Here is a 27,527-nt window from a genome sequence, read left to right on the forward strand (position 1 = left end):
TTCACAATGACGTTTTTGTATTAATATAGAATAAATGTTTTCAAAATATCCTGCTTCCAGTCTAAACCACAATCAACTTTGTTTTTAATGATAATCCCATACATGGTCATTTGGTAGCATATTAGAGTGGTGTTTCATTTCTGATTTTATACATTCATCTGGTTCAGCAGTTTTTCCTTGAGGTTGCCAACAGATTGAATATTTTAAGATGAGCTACAAAAACCACCAATAAAAAGCCTAAAAAATGTAGGGGAGAAATGTTGACAGTTTTTAGGAAATTAGTACAGGTACTATAATTATACTCTGGGATATTGCTGTCTACTGGACTAGAGATTCCCTTAGCTCAGTGGTTCTCAACCAGGGGTACACATACACTTGTGGGTACACAGAGGTCTTTCAGAGGGTACATCAACTCATTTAGATATTTGCCTACTTTTACAACAGGCTACATAAAAAGCACTAGCGAAGTCAGTACAAGTTAAAATTTCATACAGACAGTGACTTTATACTGCTCTCTATACACTATACACTGAAATGTAAGTACAATATTTATATTTCAATTGATTTATTTTATAATGATATGGTAACAATGACAAAGTAAGCAATTTTTCAGTAATAGTGTGCTGTGATATTTTTGTATTTTTATGTCTGATTTTGTAAGCAAGTAGTTTTTAAGTGAGGTCAAACTGAGGGTACACAAGACAAATCAGACTCCTGAAAGGTGATCAGTAGTCTGGAAAGGTTGAGAACCACTGCCTTAGTGGATCTATTTGTTCCATGCAATTTTTTTTGCCCATTAAAAAATACCCCAAACACAAGAAGTGCTTATATTTTTTCATATTGTTTTATTGAAAAGATACATTTAAAAAAATACACAGACATTTTACTATTTACGGATTGCAGATAAAGATGTTCTAAAAGAGTTAACTCTATTTTATTCCTTTATTATATTTGTTGCCCTCAATATCGCACAAAGACTTCAGTCTGAGTACTGCATATTGATATTACCTTTATAAAAGGGGGTAGGGACAAGAGACGAGGGAGGGCAGAACTTCAATATAGTCAGTAAACAGAAAAGACAGTCAGTCAATTATATAAATATTGTATGTTCTGTACATTATTGCATTAGGGAGCCACAACATTATGCAGCATTGTTACAAAGGAAACAAGTTTAGAAATGAAGAAAAAGGATATTTACGTATAAATACACGGCCCATTGTCTTCTTGAACAATGCATGTGAGCTGTGGTAATGTGCAATTGAAAAGCTTGCTTTCTTTTAATGTTAAACATTGCTTAGCAACACCAGTGAGGAAACTACAAAATAAGTTAAAATGAAAATAGTAAACAAGTAGTAATCTTAACTATATGTTATATGGCTTTCTATTTTTAATCTAACTAAAACGTGAAACAAGAGAAATACATTAATAAAAAAAAGCTTCAAAGCTGCATTGCTTCCAAACATTTGCACAGCAACTAAAAATGTCTAACTGAGACAGGCAATACATCTCTAGTACTACACAAGATACACCAGTACTGCGGTCTAAAACAGTACACAATTCCTGTCAACAAGAGCACACTGAAAAGAAAAGGATGCAATCAGTTATTAAGATGTTATCCACAATTAAGCACTTGGTTAATCTACCTTTTTTCACACTAGAATATACCCAGTTGGATTCCAGAGACCTATTTACATATGTGTGAGCGAGGAAGACCCTAGTTTTCAAGTCAGTCAGGAAATATTCTGTGTTCCTTGTTTCCAAGGTGCATCATATACATATTAAAAAAACCCCAACCAACAAACAGATGAATGAATTTTGATGCTAGCTTTTTATGAGCCATTAAGCTTTTGGTAAACCATTCTCAGACAAATTATTTGAATTTAAAGAGAGAGAGAGAGACGGAGTCGTTATCTAGGCTTCTAGAATACAGTACCTGTCCATGAAAAATTCTGTGACTTGGACTGTTGGGGTGCCACACTGCATGGCATTATAAAAGAGAAAGACATTTTAAAATAAAATCCTTGCTTGCTTTGCTTCCTTTTTCCCCCTTCTACTGGCCATAGTTATCTTATTAACACTACGAAATTAGTATGGTGCAAAAAGGATCGATGCAGGAGTCGCACGTATGGGACCGTGGCCCGGCCTTAGGAGAGCTGGTGGGATTGCAGGTGCCTGGAACAAAGAGGCGGAAGGACGGGGAGGGAGGGACAGAGCGGATGACACAGCTGCAGCCGCAGCAAGAGAAGATGAAAGGAAAGCAGGTGCTAAGGGCTTAATCATATCTTTTTGGAATGCAAGTTTTGCCTGAAAAAAAGAAAAAAAGAAATGTAAATACTATTCCCGCCACCATTTTTACAATGAGTAAAAACATTAACCCTGGCAAAATGTTCATTAAGCTTTTAAGCTTTTTATCTTTCTGGACAGCATGAATAAAAGCTGTTTTCAATTGCTTCTTCGTACTTCACACCTGATTTATAATTACTGTATTTCCTTTGCTCCAATTTTAACCATTTCTAGTAGCAGCTGTTTGAGATGTTTGCTTGTAGCCAAAAGGGCAAATGAACACACGCTGCTTTACAGAAGAGATATTAGATCACATGTTCAACTGCAAAATTTGCACTGGCATTTTCACACCTGCACCTGAACTGTGGGTGAAAATGTCAGTGCTTGTAATGTTAACTGCTTGACTACAGGTGCAAATCAGGAAAGTACAAGAACAAGTACTCCAATATCCACCTGCAATTAATTTTGCTGGTATAAAAATGCAGGTGCAAATTGCATCTACTGAATGGGAAACTTTGTCTCAGCAATTTTGAAAATTGTATCCACACGGTCTTCTGACACAGAGGACAATTTAAACAAACGAACTGCGCATTTAAGTACACACAAATCCACAAGGAGTAGATGTGGGTGCTCCAGTGTGTGGGGGTTAGAGGTAATTTACAAGAGTGAATATCTGTAAATTATAATAACTATCAACAGGAAACTCAAGATTGGAAAAAAAGGGTCAAGATCATGACTTCAACAGGACTCTACAAAATGGCAAGGTGCATTTTCCTCATTTCTTTTCACTTATAAAAATGAGCTGTAGAAAAAGGCAGAAGTCAGAGATGGGAAACAGCCATCAGTTCATCTAGTTCTTTCTCTGCTAATGCACACTTGTTCCTTTCAACATATTTTCTAGTCTCCAAGACTAATTTAAAAAAAAACAACCCAATCATTTTGAAAAAAGTCGGCTCAATTTAAGATCCCCAACAAATCTGGTGTGGGTACTGTAAAATTACCCATGAAATATATACAGTGTAACTCCACTTGTGGGTTGGTGTGTTTCAAGGTTAAATATTTGTGGGTGGGAGGAGAGAGACTTATATCCTGACTCTATTACCGTCGGTTTTAAACCCAAGAGATAAAAATATAATGCTTTACAGAAGTGAGCAAGATTAGTGTGACCCAAAGCTAGTGAATGGGGAGTGTTAAAGAAAGCCTGAAGCATTTTCATTAGACTATATGATTACAAAGAAACATTAATATTTCAACTTCTGCAGGGGTTTCATATGCTTTTTGGATAGTGTCTCACTTTTGGACATGGAGTATTTGCATCTCTTTAGTTCCAACACATAAAAGCACTTTTGTTGTGTGGGTTGTGCACACTGCTCTCTAATGAACCCATCGCAGGATGATTTAACTAGTGAGCAGAGAGCATGCAACTCTTCCTGAGCTAGAATCAGGCTGAGTGGTGAGCAGCCTGCCCCTAGGCTAGAGAAACCAGCAAGACAGTGTTATGGGGGATCCTGGTGGGGAGAAACCCCAGAGTGAAGAAAGGGCTGAGGGCTTTTGGGGACCAAGGCAGGAAATGGTGATCTAGTAGCCCAGTAATAAATGCCTCGATGATAAGCAATTAATGCTCCTAAACTCCTCACAACTCTCCCACACCAGCCTAATACAGCGCACACTTTATTCTGCTGTTTGTGCGAGATAAGTCAGTATTTTTTTAGCTTTACACCTTAAGCCTCATAACATCATGTTTTCTTAAATGCTCAGATAGGCAGTGTGTGCCCTTTAAAGAGAGGGAGTGTACTAAAAACAGAAGAGTTCACACCTGTCCACTAGATACACAATCCATTCCACAGCCCACTGTTTATTCCTTCCCTTGTAGCAGTAAATAACTGGAGTGCTATTTCGCCTTTGAGCAGGCAGACAAAATACATAACCATCTTCAAATCTGATGCTAATCCAGATTCAGCCTGCAGGGGGAGATACTCACAAGCTTTCTACCCCTGTCATACTCCTAGTCTCTTTGCAGTGGGAGTCCCAAGGTCACAAGCTCACATATACAGCAGTGATGCTGCATAGTAACAGTACTTACTGCTAAAATACTTGGGCTGCGCTGAAGTTTGTTGTAAGGGCTATATTTAGGTTTCATAGGCTTCCCTGCCACTCTGTCCTTGTGCCTTCTGCTGGAAATGTGCTGAAATAAAAAAAGAATACATTAAGAAGCAGTTTAGAGATCTCATGGTTTTATTCCTTTTGGAACTGATTTTTCGGCTGCATGTACCAAGTCCCCTGTCAAAGACACTGTGAGACAATTAAGGCTTAAGGGATGCAGCAATGATCTAAGTAGTTGTGTCTTGCTAAATAAAGCCCAATAGTTTGGAGTAAATCACATGAACTAGAAATTAATCAAATACACAGGATCCCGTGATCCAAGCTGCAAGGGCACAAAGCCACTAGCACTCAGGCAAAAGCTTCCAAGGTATTTGAGGTACCTGTTTAAGTTGAATTTCTGAATTGACATGGACATCACAGATTTCACAATGAAATGTCTTGTTCTGCAGTCCTGAGCCCTTACTGCCATTCTGAATCTTCAGCCTGGATCCAAGTCTAGGATAAGATTTAATTGGACCTGCACCATTCCGAGCTTCCACCATAGTCTTGTGTTTGGAACCTAATGGACAATTAGATGCATAAGGATTAACAAAGATGGAATGTTTTTCTTAAGCTACAAATCACAATAAACTTATTTTAGAGCATTGCTGCAGTTTCCATCCCTTTTTAGATTTTCCATAACATGAAATGATTGTTTAGGAACTAGAATGGGCAAATACTCCACACACATGTTTAGATTATGCATTATCTTGACTTTGATCACTATACTACGCACTTCACCATTGCATGGTACAGAGGAGAACAAACCATAAAGACGTCTGAGGGTTTGTGCAGAAAGGAAAGAGGGACACATTGGAATATCTCCCTCTCCATCTCATGATCCAGGTTATTGCCATTTTCCATTCTGCAAGTGGCTCATGTGGGAATAAGGGGATGTGGCTAGGGCAGCGGTGAAAGTAACTTAAAGGACTTACCGGTACGTGGGAGTCCTGATCGGGGCCGTGGCCTCAACCGGAAGAGGTGGGACCTTTCAAGATTTAAAGGCCCTGTGGCTGTGACTGGGAGCCCCAAGGGCCTTTAAATCACCCCAGAGCTACCAGCTGCAGAGGCGGCTGGGAGCCCCGGGGCGAATTAAAGGGCCTGGGGCTCCGGCCGCCATGGAGCTCCAGGCCCTTTAAATCATCGCAGGAGCCCTGCCGCTGCTGCTCCGGCAGTGATTTAAAGGGCCCGGGGTTCCCCACAGCAGCTGGAGCCCTGGGCCCTTTAAATCACCGCCGGAAAAGCCGTACCGTACCGGCTTACTTTCACCTCTGGGCTAGGGTGACCAGACAGCAAATGAGAAAAATCGTGACGGGGGTGGGGGGTAATATGAGCCTATATAAGAAAAAGACCCAAAAATCGGGACTGTCCCTATAAAATTGGGACATCTGGTCACCTTAGGTGTGGCCAAGGAGGATACTAAAATCTGCATATAAACAGGAATTGGGTAATCCTGTTTAAAGCAGACTAGCTACCTCTTCCTATTCAGTGGCTCCTCAGTGAAGGGGTTAGAGACCTGCGGCCTGTAAACCAAAAGAAAATATGGATGGAAGCTAATTGTGTTGCCTTTAGTGCAGTGTGAGGAGTATGGAGGAAGAGATCCTGGGTGAAATCTTGGTTCCTCCAACTCAATGAAACTTTTGCCATTGACTTCAATGGGGCCAGGATTTCACCCCCTGGCTTTAAGTGTAGGAATCCATGAAGAATGAGGATCCACAAGAAATCCTGGTCTTAATATGTCTCTCCGGAATGAATCAATGTGATTGTTGGGGTCCTGACCCTCCCGAGACCTGCAGTCCAGGAGAGAGGATGCCAAGCAAAGGTTGCACCACAAAAGTCTTCTGGAGTTTGTTCCCATCCATCCAATTTTATGTGGGAAGAGGGAGGATAGATGTTCCTTCCTTCCTCTCTCAGAGAGCTACAAAGGAATGGGTTCTTGGACTTAATATTTCTCTTGAGCTAAGGAAAGAGATTTAAAGGCAACATATCCTTTATAAGCATCTAGTCTCAGTTGTTCAAAGCCTCTATGACATCAAATCTAAAAAGCGAATCCTCAAGTTATTGCATAAAAACTATACTTTACCAACTGCAGCATTTAACTAGGCATGATACGAATAAATATATTATATATTGGAACTTGAGGTAGTACAGAATTTACAATGAAGTTGAAAACTTCATGTTAGTTGGAAGCACCTCTGGAGTCAGGACAAAGTACAGTTAGATATCATGGGCTGTTTGGTGAAATCATCGGTCTAGACAACAGGGGATTGTGTAAAGGATATCTTCAAAAATAGGTATTTAAAAGCTCTTGTGCCTGAGAATATAAAGGATTTTAACTCTATAGTGTTTTATTTTTTTTAAAATGGCACACAGTCACATACTTATGTGTTGTAGGAACTCACCCGTGTTGTGTGCTTCTAGCTGTGATAGGGAGTTCACAGCCACTTTGCATAGTGAACAGTAAAGTAATTTTTTGGCTTTCTCCTCTTCGGATTCAGAAACTGTGCTAGTTGCTCCATTTGTGCTCTTAGAGGATGATGTCGATGTTATAGGTGCTAATGTTATAGCTCCAGGTTTGGGAAGGAACAGGCCCACTTCAGTATTTGAAGGCTGACTAGAACCACTGGTTTTCGCTTTCCCTTTATCTTCTAAAATAAACAAACACATGTGTATTGTAAGGTTTTATACACATCAAATCACATAGGGAATATACACAGGGCAGTGATGTCCTAGAGGGGGAAATCTCAAGAACACTTGCAAAATTTCTGCCATCAAGCTTAATTGATTTTGGGGGTGATTTCCTGGGCTCTCGGGAAACTGCTAAATTATCATTACCAGAGACTTAACCCTGAGATCATAAAAATATTTCTGAAGAGCACTTTGTTTGCTTTTGGAATGGCCCAAATTGCATCAAATAGGAGGGATTTTCAAAATAATTTCACTGGGAGGATACCCCTGAAGTTCCGCCACAATCTTGAGACCCATTTCCCTCATTTCAGTTATACAAGTTGAATATAGTGCTTTACTCACTATAGGGGGTCAATGCATAGCTGCCAATATTTAGATAAGATTATTCAAGGCATAATTCCCGGTATAAACTGGGGGGCCTAAAGGTTTTAATTCAATTCTCTTATGTATCATTTTCACCCATTAATCAAGCATCCAGGCCTCCTCTGAGACTGGTCAGTAGGTATTGTTGTTTCATTTTACAGATAGGGATCCCAAAGTGGAGAGATCAAGTGACTTGACTGAAGCTGCAGAGGGCGTTTGTGAGAGCCAATTAGAATGTAGGAGTCTGCTGCTCTCCATCATATTGTTAGTTTATTAGACCTTACTGCCTCTTGTGCTATTGAGCTGCTCCTCATTGTGACCAGAGATGACTGCTGAGCAGAGAAGAAAGCACATCTATAAGCAGCCATCCAGCCCCTTGGGAGGGGGGACTGAGGTGGCCCTAATATCAGCAGTAGCCTAGGCAGCATAGGTGTCATAAGCTACCTCCAGGGTGTCAGAGCTACATGAATAAACTGCTATCATCAGGGTGGGGGGGGTGAGGGTGGGGGAGGGGAACCACATTGAGAAACTTTCAACTCTGTTGATCAGTTGACATCAATGTGACTGCCAGTTTGTATTTACAAGAATACTTTTGCATGGAAAAGAGTTAGATACTTAATTTTTTAAAATACAAGAGGAGATTAGCCTTGACATTTCTAGGTCCCAAATATTAGCATAGTCTCAAAGGCCAGCTCTGCATTTAGGATTAGTCATATTATGGCTTACTAGACAAGCACATAGAGAGGACATGATACAAGACACAAAGACAAAAGCCCAGAGGAAGACTTGCATGAAAAGACACAGATTATAGGATCAGATTATAAAAGCACAGTTTTGTATATTACTTTCCCAGAAAAATTTAAAATTAAAACTGTTCAACTTAAGCTCAACATACATTTCTTAAACATATATATATATATTGTTTATCTTTATACGCAGTGCTGCTTTGGTACCTTCCCATCACAGTCAAGCAGGAATCAGCTAAACTACAGAGAAGCTCTAAAAAGTAGCTTTAAAAACGTAGTTTATATCACAAGGCCCACAGCTGTCCGCAGTGACACTGGGCACAGTCTTTCAGAACCTATCCAGCAAATCACTTAAGTGCAAGCTTAAGTCCATTTCTAGTCACAAAAGCAGTTAAGCACACTCAAATTCTTTCATGTGTGTAAGTCCCATTGAATAAAATGGGATTTAAGTACTGCCTAAAGTTTAAAATGCTTTGCTGTACACGGATGGACTACTAAATCACATCCTCAGGCCTTACATAAGGCCTGCACCGAAGTCCATGGCTTTTTGGCTAAGAAAGGACTGCAGGATATGGCCCAATACTCCCAAACCAGTAAAATACAACGGGCTGATAGATGTTTGCTTAACGTAAATGAAAAAAGAAGCATATGCCTCAAACTCTGAGAAACGCAGTGTATTCAGTGGATGTTTTCTTCCTAGGTAAGTAGTGTTGGTTGCCATCTTCTGAATTTCAGTTTCTAACAGACGTGCATCTGGGGCCAGATTTTCAAGTGCTCAGCACCCACAATTGGAACCAAATTTTTAAAGAGCCCAGTTTTCAATTAGGCACCTACGTAAGGAGAAGAGGTTCAAAAGTGCTCAGCTCCCATTGGCCAGATTTTCAAGAAAAATCAGCACCCAATGTGCTGAGCTAATTTCAAAATCTGGCCATTTATTTAGATCCCTAAATAGATGCTGAGATCTTTTGAAAATCTGGGCCCAATTGTGGGTGCAGAATTATCTTCAAAATTTGGCCCTTGCAATGTATGTATACAACAACTGGGGTTTTGTTCTACCATCATTCTGTGTGTGGAGCTACCATTGACGCTAAAGGGGTGCTGAACACAGGACTGAACTCTTCATTGAAACATTGTATGTATGAGCATAACTCACAAACCTAAAAGCGTATACAAAATATGAACAGGCACTTGATATTAGAGAGCATCGGCAGTAATTGGCGTATTTCCCAGAAATGCAGAGCAGTAAATCTTTGAATTTTAGATCACTGAGATAAAGGGAAAAGAAATGTTAATAAATATTTGGTTATATACTTCAATATAGCCATAAAAAACTATTTTAAAATTACACAACACAAGTAAACTATATTTAACATTTAAATTGACCAAAAGTGAATCCCATTCAGAGGGCCAGGTTTATGAAAGGGGTACGCTAAACATTTTTGAATTGATAAAATATTACCAAAGGAAGTGGTATTAGATCATTCGCCATCTACTTCAGAATTTTAATATGGCTGTAGTAATCATTCACATCTGCAGAAAGCCAATCCATGGAAATAACATCACAAATGAATATTTATAAAGTATACTCTCCCCCCCCCCCCAAATAGACAAACAATAATAGGGAAAGCTAGTAGAGGTGCTAACAATGTACAAATGAAACATCTATTGGCTACCCATTCATGGACTCAGGCTACATAAGAATAGTCTATCACTTGTGTTGTCTGTATGAAGAGTCCAGATACTATGAGATGTAGTGCACGTTCTGAAAGGTGCTGTGCTCTTGACTCCCATTAAAGAGAAGTCTTCAGTATGCTGTAGGCTCAGGCCTTTAAAAGCATGTGATAAGTGATAAAAAAAAGCATGAAATGTTTAAAAACAATAATATTTATAGAACTACATGCTATAATCTTCACCCAAAACATTGACTATATTTCCATTGTGTTTTATCCATAGAAAATAGCTGATGCCTTGTGCTTATAAACCCTCAAATGCCTGTAGTGTGCATCTTAATATTTTATTTTCCAAATGTGTTTGTGTAAATTTAGTGCTGGCAAAACGTGCCAATCCTGGAAACTCAAGTCTTCTGTTTCTCTAAAGAGAAGGTATAGGACAAGCATCAGTAATGCAAGCTTCTCCACACTGCCTTGAAGAGACTGACTGTCTTCTAAAAGCGAGTGGACTGTTCAGTCTCTGTGCCCATTCAATCCCTGGCTTCTCTGCTCAGACTGTCTATAACAGGGGCCACCTGGGAGGATATTTTTTGTGCTGCATCCCTGTGAACACTAGGCTGAGAACACAAAACCCATTTCACCTAGGCCACCAATCACCATCAGATGATGACAGTTTTCCATCGCTGGGTTTAACAGATGACTGAAATGAAAGATTCCGTATCCCATTGCCAATCACCTCAGCCAACAAGAAGTAAATCCTGTGCCTCAAATGCTAACTGATGTACTGCTTTAGTCAGGATTTAAAATAGTCCCTAGATTTGTCATTTTCATTATTCTTAATAAGGAACAAAACTATATAACAAACTGACTGCAAACATCTAGGAAACTAGCAAGATGCTATTAGCATGTTGTCAGGCAAGGTTCTGTCAGCTATTTAAATTCTGGAAAGGTTCCCAATTCAAATAATCACTCCACCCAGTGAGAGAGATAGAGATAGAGAGAGAGAGAGAGAGTGTGTTGTATACACTGCACACACCCTACCCCCATCCCCATTTAGATTAATGTTTCCTTCCATCTTTCTAAATATTTAGAGAATGTGTTTAAAATCCTGATTGAACAGTTAATGTAATGTTTTAGTTCCCATATCCAGTAGAATAAGCTAGACAAGTGTTTGGCTACCCTGTAGAGTAGGATTTGGCTCTTTTGGCTTCTAGAATCATTAAATTACATTTCTTCAAATGGGTTTTAGTTAACTATTTATTGTTTTCAATCCCTCGGAGCCACATCACCATTAACTACCACTTTTAGAAATGCCTTCTGAGTATTCATCTGTGCAAAGCAGATAAACACAAATCATATTCACATGCACAATATATACAGAAGATTATTTTATTTGTATTTATAGCATATATTTAATATTAAAGAAGAAACTGGTCACTTGCATACTGCTTAAGAGCCTAGACGACTTCATAATATATAAAATGTCGGTATATTTAGAAGTGTTTCATCCTAGATACTATTGGAATCATTATATAAAATCTAGATATAAGGTAAGATGTGGCTGTAAAGCTACAGCCCCGTTGTAAGGCTGCCCTGCTGGCATCCCTGGAGGCATAATTCTTATATCTGTTCCAAGCCCATTGAAGTCAATGGACTTGGACAGGGGATAAATCAGTACAGAATTTAGTTCAACACCTCCAGGAGCAACCAGTACCTCAGGCAAGTGTGGCCTCTGTTACACCCGTAAGGTTTAGAAGAATGCAGCATACGCTCCCTCCACCCCCACGACAGCCCAATTCCACTAGCTGGAGCAGAAGGCTGCGACTCTGCCCAGGCCCTTCCTTTTCCCAGACCCTGTTGGAAAGGCTAGAGCTGCTGCTCATCCTGGTGGCTAAAGGCAGCACAAGACATACTGAGAATACAATAGCTGTAATTCGGCCTAGTCTCTGCGTGGTGCCGAAAATGATTGGGTAAGTCTTGTGTGTCCTTTTTTGTACTTACCCCTATGCGGGACTAGTCACAATCTACCCCATACTACTGGACAGTATAGCACTGTGCTCTTTTCCTAAGTACAGAGGATATTTTTGTCTGTTATATTCTTGTCTGCAATTAAGGATTAAATCTCCTTTTTTTCTTAAGCACCAGGAGCAGTAAAATTGCTGGTGGAGTCCCAGCTCTTACTGAATTCTGCTTTTATTTTGAAATAAGACATGAGAAAAAACTAATTAAGTATCGCTTTGGGCTCAGCAATACAAATGCTGTTGTCTCTTACCTCCATTGTTTCAGTCTTGGCTTTGAAGTTGCTTTCATCTATGTATGAATGTTTGGCTTACATTTAGTGTCAGAATTGGATTCTAGAATCGGAGGCATATTTAGCTAATTAGAACTATTTCTGTTTGGATTTGCATATCATACACTCATAGCAAATAGAGATGAAAACGAGCTAGGCAGGTCAACATGTCCATTTCCCTGCCAATGCCGGTTTATTTGAAATGACTTACAATTTGCAGCTTCTGCTTCACTCCTGGGAAGTGCTATTGCACAGTCCAATAGATTTGACTGTTCAAGGTGAGTTTTGTCATTGACTTCGGTAGTGCCACGGATTTCACCCTAGAACTTTTTCCCCCTGACATTCAGCCTATATTCACTGTACTCAGACTTACATTTCCTTGGTTCACCCTATACAACTGAGTTTGCACAATTTGGCCCCATTCACACACTGAGGATGTGCACTCAGAGGGAGCCGTCCATGCAGAACTCTTCTCCCTATGGTGCAGAAGGGAGAAGTGCTACCTTTCTGGCATCCTCCTCCTCCCCCCATGTATGCTTTGTAGAGAGCTGTTTTGATTAGGGCAACAGGGAGTCAGTTGTCTTCCCAAAGGTCACTGGGGCATCAGCCCAGATGCTATTAGAACCCAGGATCACACTTAGTCCTTAAAGCCCCCTCTTGTGAAATGTGTCTGTCCTGGAGCCCTCTTTTGATTCTGTTTTTTGGTTAGAAAGTGGGGCATTTTTGTAAAAAATGTAAATGTCACTTTCTAAAAAACAGCTCATTAAAGGCAAAGAACACAGAGACACCACGAACGCATGGCGAGGGGTACAAAATTAGCAAAAGGAAGAAAAGACAGCTGAGAAGAATGGGAAAGTGAAATCTTAAGACCACCTCATTTGGAGACTCAGCTAAGCAGAGTAATTACCTTAGCTAGGTGAAGGCCTTCTTGGAGAGAAAGAGAGAAGCCATGTTCAGATGTCTAAGGCCCTACTGATAAAAACAAAACACTGATGGATAATACTTCATTCTGGAAAGCCAGCTCCATAATTAGTTTTGTGCACTTAATAGCTGGATGCAGGACAATTCATTTTATTTGTTCTTTTTGGGGATCTTAAATACCAAGTTATAAGCGGAGGGTGAGGGGAAGAATCTCAGTTCATATTGAGAGATACATTTCTACCATGTCTTGGAAATTTTGTGATTAATCTCTCAACTGAGTAAACAAACATATCTCAAATCATCACAAACAAAAATGTGACCATAATAGAGGCTGATGCTCTCCTGCATTTAATGACATATTTAAGTAGAATTGTATTTAATTTTATGATGCTTTACATACTCAAGGTGCCCCAAAGCACTTTACAATTAAATGTACATCTTGCAAGTTACAGGCTAAAAGAGAGTGTCAGGGTAGACTAAAGTAATAGCTATTGTATACTCAGCAACAGTTACAGTGTTGGATGTTAAAACTGATTTGATTGAAGGAATTCTGATCAGTTATTTTTTACTCTAAAAAAAGAAAAAGCCATTAAAAGATCTTTAACATCATCCTAGACAGTCACATAGAGAAGGATAGAAGACTTTGATTTAGCACATTAATGGAAAGGTGGTACTTCTCACAGTTCAGAATCTCTCTCTAGTAACTATTGGATACATTGCTCCAAAGCTTGATTTGTCATCGGAAGTCATGACCTGGCCCAAAGGTAGTCAACAAGAGTAGTTCATAAGAGGCAATTTGCACAACTTACAATAAAAATCTCTAAAACAAAGCCATGAAAATTTTGATAAAAATAAAATAGAAATCCAGTATGAAATGTACCTTGCTGTTGAAATACTTTAGCAAAGTTAGGAAAGTGAAAAAGCTCAACTTCATATTTCAGTGTCAAAGTATACAGAATTAATAAATAATGCATATACAGGACAGGTCTTACCCTGATATTTGGCTAGTTGGGTCTTATATCTATATGCATGTCTTCTACCTAGTTATCTATGTAGGGTTTGTTAGTTAACTCTTTTTAGTCTTTGATAGTTACAGATAATTCTATAATGAATTTGTATATGAAATTTAGGCCTGGTGTAAATGAGTACAACTCCCATTAGTTTACTTCAGTGGGCCTGCCAATTAAACCACTGCATAGATATCTCAGCTTCGTTACTCCACAAATGGAGTGAATTTCCTTTGAACAGATTAATATGTTTGCGAATATTGGAACGGATATAGATGTATAGATGTAAACACTTAAAGTTTATAGACTTCAGTTGTGATAAGTGCTTCCCTCTGCCACAATGTTACTGGTGAAGAAATTACTTTTATAAATATGTATAATTTTTGATTACTCTGAAGAGCCTTAATGAATTTATTGCTAAGCCATTTCCCATAACATCCCTGAATTCTCATACAAATTGAGTTACAAGGCACTGACATGATATTCAAGTGTTGATTGTGGGTCAAATTCAGACCTGATGTAAAGTAGGCAGGACTCCTTTGAAGCCAGAGTCATGACTAGTTATACCAAGTCTGAATTTGGCCCTGTAATTGCAACAGTACCATACCTGTCCACGGAAATAACTGGGCTGCAGTAAGTGGCCTTTGGAGTGTGCAGTGGTGAGAGAGGCCCACAGTGGTTATCACTTTTTTTATTCTAATTGTAAAAATACTCTTCCACTGTAGTGTGGAGCAACAGTGATAATTAAATTAATTACAACTGTATACGATCCAAGGATGTTCCCTGGAATGCATATGCATGTAATTAAATTGGCATCATTCCAGACAGACAGGGCAGTTCTACACTTAAAATGCTCCAGCGGTGCGGCTGCACTGCTGTAGTGCTTTGTAAAGGCGCTACTATGTCTACAGGAGAGCTTCTCCTGTAGAGAAGCCCTCCTGCTGAGACAGCGCTGTCTACACTGGCAGTCGGTGTAATTACATCGCTCAGGGTGTGGATTTTTCATGCCCCTGAGCGACATAGTTATACCGTTGTAAGTTTATAGTTTAGACCTGGCCACAGTGAAAGTGTTCATCAAAGGGTAAAAACTTTTACTCCTGAAATTAGACGTTTGGATTTAACGTTTTCGATAATTGCCACATCTGAACTAAAACAAACTGACATTTATTTTGTATCTGTTAGTGATAGCACATTTCTTCCTCCCATACGTTATAGAATATGGCAACCAAATATGTTGAAAAGAGGCCAGTTAGTTGATATTATTTATTATTTATATTACTGTAGTACAGGGGTTCGGGACCCCTCAGGGAGTCGCGAGGATATTACATGGGGGGGGGTCACGAGCTCTCAACCTCTACCCCAAACCCTGCTTTGCCTCCAGCATTTATAAAGGTGTTAAATACATAAAAAAGTGTTTTTAATTTATAAGGGGAGGGGTCGCACTCAGAGGCTTGCTGTGTCAAAGGGGTCACCAGTACAAAAGTTTGAGAGCCACTGCTGTAGCATCTATCAGAGGGGTAGCCGTGTTAGTCTCAATCTGTAAAAAGCAACAGAGGGTCCTGTGGCACCTTTAAGACTAACAGACGTATTGGAGCATAAGCTTTCGTGGGTGAATACCCACTTCATCCGACGCAAGTGGGCATTCACCCACGAAAGCTTATGCTCCAATATTTCTGTTAGTCTTAAAGGTGCCACAGGACCCTCTGTTGCTGTAGCATCTAGGAGCCTTAGTCATGGATCAGGCCCCATTGTGCTAGGCACTGTACAAACACACAACTAAAAGATGGTTCTCTGCCCCAACCATCTTACAAGCGAAGTATAAGACAAGAGACAATAGATGGACACAGCTGGATGGGGGAGTACAAGGAAATAGTGAGACAGTATTGGTCAGGATGACAGGCAGTGGTCTCAGCACACTAGTAGCCTAACCATTGTCAAGTTGTTTTGTAGGCATCACAGAAAAGGAGAGTTTAAAGGAGAGATGTGAAGACCAAGGGAGTGGCTTTGCGGATTGTTTATGTGGAATTCCTCCCATGCATGAGGGGCAGCATGGGAGAAGGCACAAAGGTGACTGAAAATTTAGCAAGCAGGTGATGGAGGCTGGCATCATAGGTCAATTGGAGGGAGGAATCACCATCTTGATAATAAATAAGAGATGATAGGTAGAGAGTGGAGACAGATCATAAAGGGCTTTGAAATTGAAGACAAGTAGCTTATGTTTGGTGCTATAAAGAAGGGGGGCCAGTGCAGGGATGCAAAAAGAGGGGTGACACGGTCAAAGTGACAGGCTAGGAAAATTATCTTTCCCAGCAGCATTCTTAATGACTATGGGGGCAAGGCTGCATCTGTCAAGGCCAGAGGAAAGGATGTTGCAGTAATTGAGATGTAAGGTGAGAGCCTGGATGAGAGTTTTAGTGGTGAGGTTGGATAGGAAAGGGCGCATCTTAGAGATGTTATGCAGAAAGAATCTGCAAAATTTAGACACAGCCTAGAGAAAGGGCTGAGTTGAAGGAGATGCCCAGAGGGCATTGACTGATATGCAGGATGGTGGTGCTGTCACAATAATTGAGAAAGGAGTGGTGGGGGTTGGAAGGCTTGGGGAGGCGGGTAGATGAGGAGTTCTGTTTTAGCCATGTTGTGATTGAGATAATGGCCAGACATTCGCAAGGAAAAGGCAGCGAGACAGTCCAAGATTTTAGTTCAAACCTGTCTGGAGCAGATATGTAGATCTGTGAGTTTTCAGCAAAAAGACGGTAGTAGAATTGTTTTTGTGGATGAGATGACCCAGAGATAAGGTGCAGAGGGAGAAATTAAGGGGACCAAGGACAGAGCCCAGTCTAAGAACTGTGGAAACTTGAAAGCTTGTCTCTTTCACCAACAGAAGTTAGTCCAATAAAATATATTACCTCACCTACCTTGTCTCCATAATGAATTGGGCAGGAGTAAGAAAGCAATTAAGTCATTAATAGTTACATTCTTTACTGCATTCATAAGCACCCTTCTTACATCTCAATATCATTCAAAAACAAACCAAAAAAGGAACAAAAAAAGCAGAACTACATTACTCTCCTTGGCACACAGTAAAACACGAGTTAGCCAGTTTTGATAAGCGATTCTGAAATAATTATTTTCTGCTCTCTCTATTTTCTGAATAGAGAAACTAATGGGTGTAGTCAGCATACCTACAACCTAACCAGTTATGCAGTGTAGTGAGAAGCGAGTGAGAGGCCTGTAGGGCTCCGTACTGGAAAAATAACATCGCAAACCTTTATGCAAATCAGCACGGTCCAACATTTCCTAACATCTTGGCTACCTTTCATGTTTGTAAATATTTTTCTTCAACATACTACTTTGAAACAAACTGCCAGATTTTATTCAATTAAAAGGTTATTTTTGTCTGCATAGTCTAAGGACAACAATTTTGCTTAAAAAAAAAAGAGTAGCAAATAGAAGCTAGAAAATGTACAGTATTAAATCTCAAAGCTCTCAAATATAAGCTAAATACTTATTTTAGAGATGTTGTGGCTACATCAGAGAATATTTCGACATCTCTGAAAAATTGGGAATGCTCTGTAACTAGATTGATTATTTGATTAAGCACACCACTACTTCTAAAGTTGCTGAGATGAACTGTCATTTCCAGAAATGTTATCTGTTTGGATCTGGTACAGTGGTGATGTTGACACTTGTTAATTTCTATGACATTTTATTTCTGATTCTGCATTCCAAGGTCCTTAGGCTACTTTCTTATAAAGAATTTGGCTTGTTTTCAGGATTTCAAATGATTTTAACTAATCGAAATATATGTATGCCCTCAAATATTTATGTTTGAAAGTTTGGGTGAGTTTTATACTAATGAAAATGGACTGGCTAGAGTCAGGAAATGTACAAATAGCCACATGCAACTCTGCAACTGCACAATCTTGACCCACAACATTCCCTTATATTTCAGTCCTGGGCTTCTCCTGAGCAGTGTGCCTATTGTGCTAAGTGCTGTGGTGGTTTTGTGAGGAGTGTGAGTAGAACTAGGATGCAGCTATGTAACAATACAATTCTCTTATTCTGTTTGTTGAAGGCAGGCTACAGGCCCCTCACTGTCCCATCACACCTTTCCCCCTCCATCACCAAATAGATACAATGCCTGGGTTTCAGACTTACTTAGCACAATCTGCAAACATCTGTGAGACTTTTCCTAGTTACTAGTATAATAAGGATTATTTGCCGAAGACTGAATCTCTGACAAAAAGCTACTGTTGTAGTTATAAGAATTTATTTTCAATGGAATCTAATCTCAGACTTCATCTATCCACATGCAAATTTGCATACAGAGGGCCAGATTCTCAGTTGGTGTAAACTTACATTGCTCCATTGACTTCTATGGAGCTATGTCAATTCACACCAGAAAAGGAACCAGTTCACTTACTAAAACAAACACAAAAACAACAAGCCAACCCAAGAGCTTAATGCACACTCATAGGTCTCTGGCTTTCCAGTGACATACCTCATCCATAGCAAAATAGGTTGGGAAGACTTTCAATAGAAATTAACACACATTAAGCCAGATTCATGTCCCTACTCTGCCAACACTTCAAAGCTGCAGAAAATATGGTGGATCTGCCCAAATGAGGGAATACCATGGCCAGCCATTGGTATAAGGTGCATTCCTGGGGTAAAGTGTGAAGGTTGGGGGTGTCTGTGTTCTAGGGATCCTTTGCTGGTGTGGGGAGCTGGGCAGAACTTAAAACCACCTTTGTCTCTCACCTTCCTCAAATGTATTGATGTATACTGGCTGCAGCAGAAAATCTAGGCCAGGCTTGGGAAATTATAATATAGATTGGACAAGCTGGAAATACTGTACACAGTATTGTAGAATTTTTCATTGAAATATATGGCTCACATCTGGGCAAAAGTAAATGTATTAGTTTGTTTAATCTGTCTTCTTCTGACACCAGATATTTATTATTTTGCAAATATTTTATATTCCTGTTGCAAACTCGGTCATATGCATTTTATAGGTATTGGAGGGGAATTTTTTTGCAATACTGCATGTGTCTGTTCAAGCATACAGTGATGTAGGAATGTTTAGAAAAAATATTAATAGAATACAGCAAACTTTTTGCATTACATCCAGGTACCTTTCACTTCTGTTTAAAAATGCTTTGGTTCATCTGCTAAGCAATAAAAATAATGTTATCTGCATCTTTGAATCTGAAACATTTTACTGGAAAACATGTTTTACTTGCATTTTGGGCAAAACTAATCCTAAATTCTAACCCACAGCTACTAAAATGACTGGAAACGATTAAAAAACCCATGGGTATCTAAATAAATGTATGGAAGATGATGAACTGGCATTTTGCATGCAAGTATATTCACACGGGGCTGTATCTGAGCTCCTTACTCAGTACTTGCTCAGGCAAAACCGCCACTGAAGTCAACTGTGAAACACTCATCTTCATTTCAGTTAAATGACACATGTAATTGTGCATTCTCATTGACTTCAGGGGCAGTTTTGCCTGAGTATGGTAAGTACTGAGTAAGGACATCAGGATTTGACCCACAAACTGCATTTCAAATAAGCTGATGGGCAGCAAATATATTTTCTTTATCTGGAAATAATGAGCAACTTTATTGCTTGTATTTACAGCTTTAAGGCTATAAGAAACAGAATACATTTCACACACTATAACTTAGTTTTACAAGCAGTTGCAGAATTAAAACTGGAGTGATAATAAAAAGCTTTTCATGTGATGTGTTTGTATGCCAGCAATCTAAACTTTACTTTTTTTATGGTCTCCACAGATTACATATACAGCTGTGAATGGCACCACTTCCTAAACCAGCTTTCCACCCCCAGCAACTACTAACCCATAGATATAAATGGGTTTGTTTCAAATGTTTTTTTAGTAATTAAATATGGTATTAAAAATGAACATTGGCTAAAACAAACAAAATCATGGTGTGTGTGTGTGTGTGTGTGTGTGTGTGTGTATTTGGAGAATAGTTGCTATACTGACTTCAAGCAACTGTAGGATCCCCCTTTGCTAGGATAATACTTGTGTTGGCAGCTAAGTCACTTTTACAGCCAAAAATGTGCCAGCAGTGTAGCACAAAGCACCCACACAGCACCTGGGCTGTTTGAAATTTGGACACTAAATTCAATTACTGAAGTGTGAAAGAGAGGAATTTTAAACCTGTTTCAAGTGCACATCTCAGCACAGCCTTCACTATGGCAGAACTAATATTAGCCATGGGCAAAATTCTACTCAGCTTAGACTCCAAACTATTGGAGGTATTAGCACTCTGGCATCTCTATTACTTACACTCTGGTGATGTGATGAAACTAACTGCCTTGGCACCAGGAGTGTAACCTTACTTCTCCAACTTCTACTAAATTTCCCCCCTCAATTTTGCCCAGACTACCCCTATTACATATAGATGAAGTTACTCTTCTTCCAGGATTATTTTAGAAGACCAGTATTAGAAGCGCTAGTCCTATTCTAAGGGAAAGACCCAAAACCTTCATTTCAAATGGCCAATTACAGCCCTGGTAGGAGCAGAGACAAGTCCCATTGACTTGGATTTCTTAAATTTTAAAACTTGTATTGCTTATATCGGGGATTAAATTTATACTCCCCAAACAGGAGCAAATGATACCCTCATTCATCACAGAGATGATCACCTTTTTAAGAAACAACAATCTGCATGAATTCTTTTCCTTTTGGGATCTTCCACAAGATCTTAGCCCATAAATTTCACCTTTCATGTTGTGTCTAGATCTCCATTCTTCCCAGACATTTATCCTTTTACTTATCCACTATCCTCTCTTCTACCTTCTTTCTTCTTATACACCTCTTTTCCCCATTTCTATTTTCCTTACTGCTTTCTTATTTAAAGATTCAAGCACTGTCATAAACAAACACCCCCCCCCCCCCCCAGCAATAGTAAACAGACACTAGTGTGGTATACAGACACCATGACTATTGTATTAATTACAATGATTTCTCATGACTATGATATAGTTTACCATTTCAATACATTGCAAGTACATTTTTTGGATTGTTTTCAATCAGTTTTTGTTATTCTTACTCAGTATATTTGCCTACAATAAAGTTGAGAAAATGGGCATTTCTGGCAAACCCGCAGAGAGAGGATATTTAACAAACACACCCACACCACTATGGATAAGAAAAGCTTTGTGGGCAGGCAACCCAACAAAGCTGTTGACAGATTCAATATATAAATAGTTCATTTGAAAACACCTACCAAATTTATGAAGTCTCTCCGTATGGGAGCAAAGTCTGTGCTGTACATGCCATTGATAATATCTTTTACTATACACTATGAACACTGACATTGCTATTATGACCATGCACACCCATGCATGGCATTGATGCAACTATAAATCTACTGTATTCCATAAAACAACACTGTAGAGCCAACTGCAAGTCTGTTATGCAGTAGCTGGGGAAAGATTGGCGCACACACTTCCCATTTTGGTTAGGGCAGTCCCAGCTGAAGAAAGCATCTCTTCAGTGAGACTAATCATGTGCTTAAAGTTAAGCAAGTGCTTAAGGGCTGCTCTAGATTGTGGCCCAGCACTGTACCCAGATAGTTTCTCTTATGGTAAGGGATATATTATTTCCTGATTTTAAGACAAAAATACTGTATTTTTCAAATAGCAGACATGAGACCGGAGGCAGGAGTGTGAGGCATGAAAATTTCAGGCTTTTCATCGTCCCACTGTTAAGAAGGTTATGTGTGTTGCTCTCCCCGGAAGTCATCTCAGTCTCCCCATCTGGTGCCCCTACCTTTGTCTTTTTCCTCTCAAATTACATTCCCCCTTTCATGTTGTGGATGCTGCCAATGTTGTCAGCAAAGGCTAATGGTCAAGGAAGCAGGACATCAGTGGGACTATTCATACATCCAGTTAAACACAAGGTTAAGTGCTTTGCTGGATAAGGGCTTAAGAGCCTTAATATTCAACCTGTGCTTCAGGGAATTTCTTGCTCCATGGGGTGAATCCCACCAAGTAATAATGAGTTTCTATTTTACAGAATCACACAACCCCACTTCCTGCAGGACAGGTAGAGTTTAAGACTTCAGGACTGCAGAGATTTATTCTGCACGCAGCAGAACAGTACTTGAGCACAGCAGCAGGGCTCAAGAAAAGTCACTGTCGCTTGCCTAGAGGATCTACGTGTCTAGGGCTATCACTCTTCTATTGGATTCACCACTTTCATGATACTACCTTGAATGGTCCCTTAGAATATGTGCTAACTACTGTTCCATCTTGCATTTAGCTGTGACACTCGGAGTATCTTTTTCAGACCTGAAGAAGAGCTCTGGGTGGCTTGAAAGCTTGTCCCTCTCACCAACAGAAGTTGGTCCAATAAAAGATATTACCTCACCCATTTTGTTTCTCACATTGGTTTATAGGCACTTCTGCATGGCTAGTGCTGGGATTTCTGCACTTTTCACACAATGTTCCATCATCAACATTATTTTTTATTATTTGTATTACTGTGGTGCCTAGGATTCCCAGTCAAAGACCAGGACTCCATTGTGCTAGGCACTGTACACACACAGAACTAAAAGACATATACTGATACTATATCACAATATCAGTAGCTTAGAATTTAAGGTTTGGATGATGTTTAATAGGAGAGAAAATTCTTAAAGAATAAATACCCTGAGAACTGCCTGCACTTCGAGGCCCTGGTAACTAATGCTAGCCATACAAGAAATAACCTTGAATTTACCAGAGCATATAGAATTATGTCCAACTGAAGAGGCCTTATTTTCCCCAAATTCACTGGGTTGGCTGGAGAATTATCACTGGCAAAAAAAAGCCCCCTAAATATTGGCAATTATGCAGATACTGTGTTTAAAATGAGCGGGAAATTGTGAATGGAGGTAAACATTCAGGAGAAATGAAAGGATTTTGTTTGGAGAATCCATTTTAAAAGCACAAAGAGGCATATGGGAAGAGTTAAATGTTTACCTTTGGCAGAAAGATTATTTTTTAAGAAGCTATAGAAGTGACACTACTAGGTAGTGACTCGATGACGGACTTGTGAAATGTGAATTGAGGCCTGTCTGAGGACATCACACATCATTCCTAGTTGATGAAGAAATAGGATCAGTAACTGAGAAACTGGAAAGATCCCGTCACATTATGATTTCTGGAGGAAATGTGCCACAGCATGTTGAGTTCTACTACTTAGAAAAGGTGGTAAAGAAAGAATATTCAGCATTGTTGTCACAATTACCTATAGTGGAGAGTCTGCACTAAAGCAAACACTGAAGGCAAGAGCCTTTCTACACCTGGTAAAGGATGGGGAGGGGGGAGGAGGGTAGGGGTTCTCTGATCCTTGGGCTGCCAGTCGTGTCTGAAGGAGCAAGGCAGAGCAATCTGAAGGCTGTTCTAAAGTAGTACTGGCTGCAACAACCTTTAAAGGGCCAGTCTGGCAGTCAGGAATCACCAAATCGTAATAGCTCTCCAGAGACAGGTCCCCCTTCCTGCTATCCACAGCATATATACCCGGCCTGATGGCTCTATACTGCCCAGGATTTCCCTTAGTCCACCAGAACCACCAGGTAGCCACTGAAACTGGCTTTAAGGTTGCTTTCAGACACTGACGCAGATAAATCAATATTAGCAGGGGCCAGAATGTGGTTTTCTAGAACAAAAAGGAGTGTTTCATAGTCAAAATGTCCAAAGACATCAAACCCCAAAAAGTACATACTCTAATAGTATACAATATATTCACATCAGCAGATCCTTATGAATTGAATTAGGACTAAATTTGAAATGTCTACATATATAATTTCTCAAACACAGCTCCCACTGACACTATCAGGACTGGATCATACACTTAATGGATCAATTGGGAAAAAGACCCTACCTTTATATTCTGAAGTCCATTTCCAACTCTTCTATGTAGTTTAAAGCATTTGCATTTATTGTATGATGGCAGAATGCAAAGAAGGTGATATTCCAATTTCATGTCCCTGCATTTTGAACTATATTTGTTTTCATTTAGAAGTGTGATGAAAGAATCCTTTTTTTATTTGATAAGTAAACAGGTTCATTATTATTATTGTGTGCATTCGTAAGGCTCTCATCACTGTAGTATCTAGGCTATGCTGGCTTGAGAGCTCTTGGAGAAAGGACTGTTTCTCCTGTACAGTATTCTATTGCATTCTCAAAGCTATATTAAAAAAAAAATCATTGTATTGCATGCTGGTTGCTATCCCCTGCCCTGTCTCAGGGGGACTCATTCCATTGGCACTGATATTTTACATCTATATAGCAACTTTCATCATTTTACAAACTACAGTATGGGCCCCAATTCTGCAAAGAATTACTCTTGCATCTATGGTTATCCTCATGTGGAGTCCGATTGTTACCAGAGGGAGAGGTAAGTGAAAGGAATCCTCACCACAGGCTACAGAGTAGAAGTGGAATTCCTCTGGAGCTGCTACTGTATTAGAGGAGTTGGCTTGCCTGGGTGGTTGGCGCATGTGCATAGTAGGGCAGGATGAGGTTTAAGAAATCCTCCCATCAATGTAGAAAACGGGGCCCCGATTCCTTCCCATTTTTTCAAACGTCAAGTCTGGGCAGACAAGCACCATCAGGGAGAGATGTGGGCTGCAGTGGCTGTAGCAGTCCCACTCAGTATAGCTTCTCCTCTTTTTCTCCTTCGTGCATGCTGTTGGAGCTGTGAACATGGTGGGGATTATGGGTACTACACAGTGCATCGCCCATGCACACTCAGCTGCTCTGGTGCAGCATGCACAAGGAGTGGACACCCTACAGCAGCCATCACTGGAGCCATATTAGGCTTAGCCCATGGCTCAGGAGCTGTCTAAGACTCTGATTTATCAAGGGCTTTAAGCCTCTGCTTAACATTAAACACACGAGTCGTCACACATTTAAGTTCCTTGCTGGGTTTGAGCCCACAGGAGTAACAGCCTCAAAGAGAGTTGAGCATTAGCATTTTGGGGCAGGCCAGCAAAACAACTCTCCCCATAAATGTATCTGTTTCATGTCCAACCACTCAACACAGATCCAGGCTGATGATTTTTAGATAGGGTTTGAGGTGATTCTGTGGGTTACACTTACCTGTCTGCTTTTTCATAAAAAGTATGTGTGGCATGGCAGAATAGGGCAATGTTTAGGTCTCCCCCCCCGCTGCCCTCCAGCTTCCTTCCACAGAAGTGGAATCCAGTTGCTGGGTCTTTCAACCCTCACTATTTGTTGACATTGATTTATATTGGTTATTTCGGGAAAAGAGCTAGAAACTTACCTTAAAAACAAAAATGACTCAGATTCATCTTCACCCGGCCACAGGTTTGAACAAGGGACCTGTGTGTGCCCCCTCCATCTTATCAGTGTCATTAAAAACTACCAGCCATGTGGCCCTTTCTCCATACATGAGATCTCAAACTCCTGCTAATGTTCCTTAAAAGGACCAATTCTTCCACAAATTAATACTAGCTGGGAAGAGGGAATTAACCAGAGGTTATACAGTGAATGACTCATTTCATAACCCTAACGATCTACAACATTTCTCAAATGTGGCCACCCGGGGTTTTTTGTACAGCCACAACAGCCTCCTGGGCAGCGATTGGGGGTGGGGGGGAGAAAAGCATCAGCCCCTCCTACTTCCTCCTATTTGCTCTTGGATGCACCGCCCTGCACCACCTCTGGAGACGGGTGGGGCACAACGCTGCAGGAGCAAGGTGAGTTCTTGACCAACCTTGGGGAGAGGGGGTTTGGGTTGCAGGCTCCAGCGGCGGGACTTCAGGAGCCTGGCTGTGCGGCTCCAGATTCCAACCGCGCACGGGGCAGCAGGTACTGATCCCCCGCCCCCCGGCTCCGGCCACAAGAACCTGGCCTTCAGCTGCGGTGCTTCAGCCTCCAGCCCCTGGTTCCAGCTGCACGGTAGCAGGTGCTGGCTCCCGGCTCCAGTCCTGGACTCCAGCCACGCAATGGCGGGCACTGGCCCCAGGTGCTGACTCCTGGCTCTGGCTGCGGGGCAGCAGGTGCTGACCCCCAGCACCAGCTGTGGAGCTTTGGTCGGCATCTGGCCCCCAGTTCTGGCCATGTGGCCCTAGCCCCTGGTGCTGATCCCCTGCCCCAGCTGCTCAGCAGCAGGTTCAGACCCACAGTTCCGGCGGCACAGCCCCAGCCCCTGGCAGCAGGCACCAACCCACAGCTCTGTTCATGGGCTCCAGCCACGTGGTGGCGGGAGCTGGCCCCGGGTGCCAAGTCCTGGCCTTGCAGCAGCGAGCGCTGGCTCCAGTCACGCAGCGGTAGGCGCTGACTCCTGGCTCCAGCCATGCAGCCCCAGGCTCTGGCCATGCGGCGGCAGGCACTGGCCCCGGCCCCGGCCACATGGCAGCGGACACCAGGCCCTGGCTCCGGCCACGTGACAGTGGGACTCATCACCCATCCCCATGGCCCCGCATCCATCCCCCCACATTGCCCTGGGCCCCCGCTGCATCCACCGGCCCTGCATCCATCCCACCATTGCCTCTGTCCCCTGCTGCCTCCCCCTTTGGTCGTCCCCCCATCCAGGGCATAATGGGTCCTGGGGCTCGCTGAGAAAAGTTATAACAACAAACATGCAAGTATCACTTTTCACAGCAGACTTACTAGCTATCTGTGAAAAGTGATACTTGTATGTTTGTTAATATCACTTATCACTTTTCATAGCCTCCCAGGTAGCTACTAAGTGTGCTGTGATATTAACAAATATACATATATCACTCTCGAAGGGGGAGGCAGAATTATTTTTATTGAGTCTGCCAAAAAACCCTACAAATATAAATTACAATGATTTGGATGAGTATCTGTGCATATGTAATTGTTTTTCCTAAAATTAATTAAATATTTTAGGAAAAGTGTCAATGTGGCCACCAGTGAGTGTTGGTGGTCGCACTCTGAGGCCACCAAAAATTTTGCTGTGAGAAGCCCTGACCAGAACAACAAAATTAACAGTAAAAATTTCAACAGCTAAACACACAAAGGTCAAGAAAAACCTGAAGCAGGATAATAAGGACAAGATAATATAGGACAGAGAAAAGAACACACAAATGTTAGATATTCCTAAACAGAGGAAAGTTGGAGGCTCAAAAGTAAGTACCACACCAAAGTACGATTCAGCTAGAACTCCAAACCTGTGGAATATAATCCACCAATAACCACTGTTCTTGTATTCTGGCGACACAAAGCCAAATAAGCTCCCCTGAGGCATAATATTTTCTTTTAATATCATGGTGATTAATGAACAGTGAATACAATAGCTTATTTTTGAGTCACACTATCCAATTAACATCACAAGAGGAGATTGTTGCTTCTCACAGCAAAGGATTCAAAAAGTAGCATCTTTCTCTAGGTCCAAATTCA

General features: G+C 40.8%; 1 protein-coding gene across 4 annotated transcripts in view; it reads right to left on the bottom strand.

Annotated features, from left to right (window-relative positions):
* Window positions 1-848: 848 nt before the first annotated feature.
* The window catches only part of ZNF385B (zinc finger protein 385B), a 240,519-nt gene continuing 213,840 nt past the window's right edge, over window positions 849-27,527 (bottom strand). For all 4 annotated transcript variants that reach the window (XM_024204029.3, XM_024204036.3, XM_024204031.1 and 1 more), the window contains 4 exons: window positions 6,828-7,073; window positions 4,767-4,945; window positions 4,367-4,468; window positions 849-2,304 (listed from right to left, as the gene is read on the bottom strand). In XM_024204029.3, coding sequence (XP_024059797.1) covers window positions 2,086-2,304; window positions 4,367-4,468; window positions 4,767-4,945; window positions 6,828-7,073 — 746 coding nt within the window. In that variant the 3' untranslated portion in view covers window positions 849-2,085. The remainder of the gene's footprint in view (window positions 2,305-4,366; window positions 4,469-4,766; window positions 4,946-6,827; window positions 7,074-27,527) is intronic.

The sequence above is a fragment of the Terrapene carolina genome, unplaced genomic scaffold, assembly GCF_002925995.2.
Source record: "Terrapene carolina triunguis isolate 2854851 unplaced genomic scaffold, T_m_triunguis-2.0 Scaffold62, whole genome shotgun sequence".
NCBI lineage: Eukaryota > Metazoa > Chordata > Testudines > Emydidae > Terrapene > Terrapene triunguis.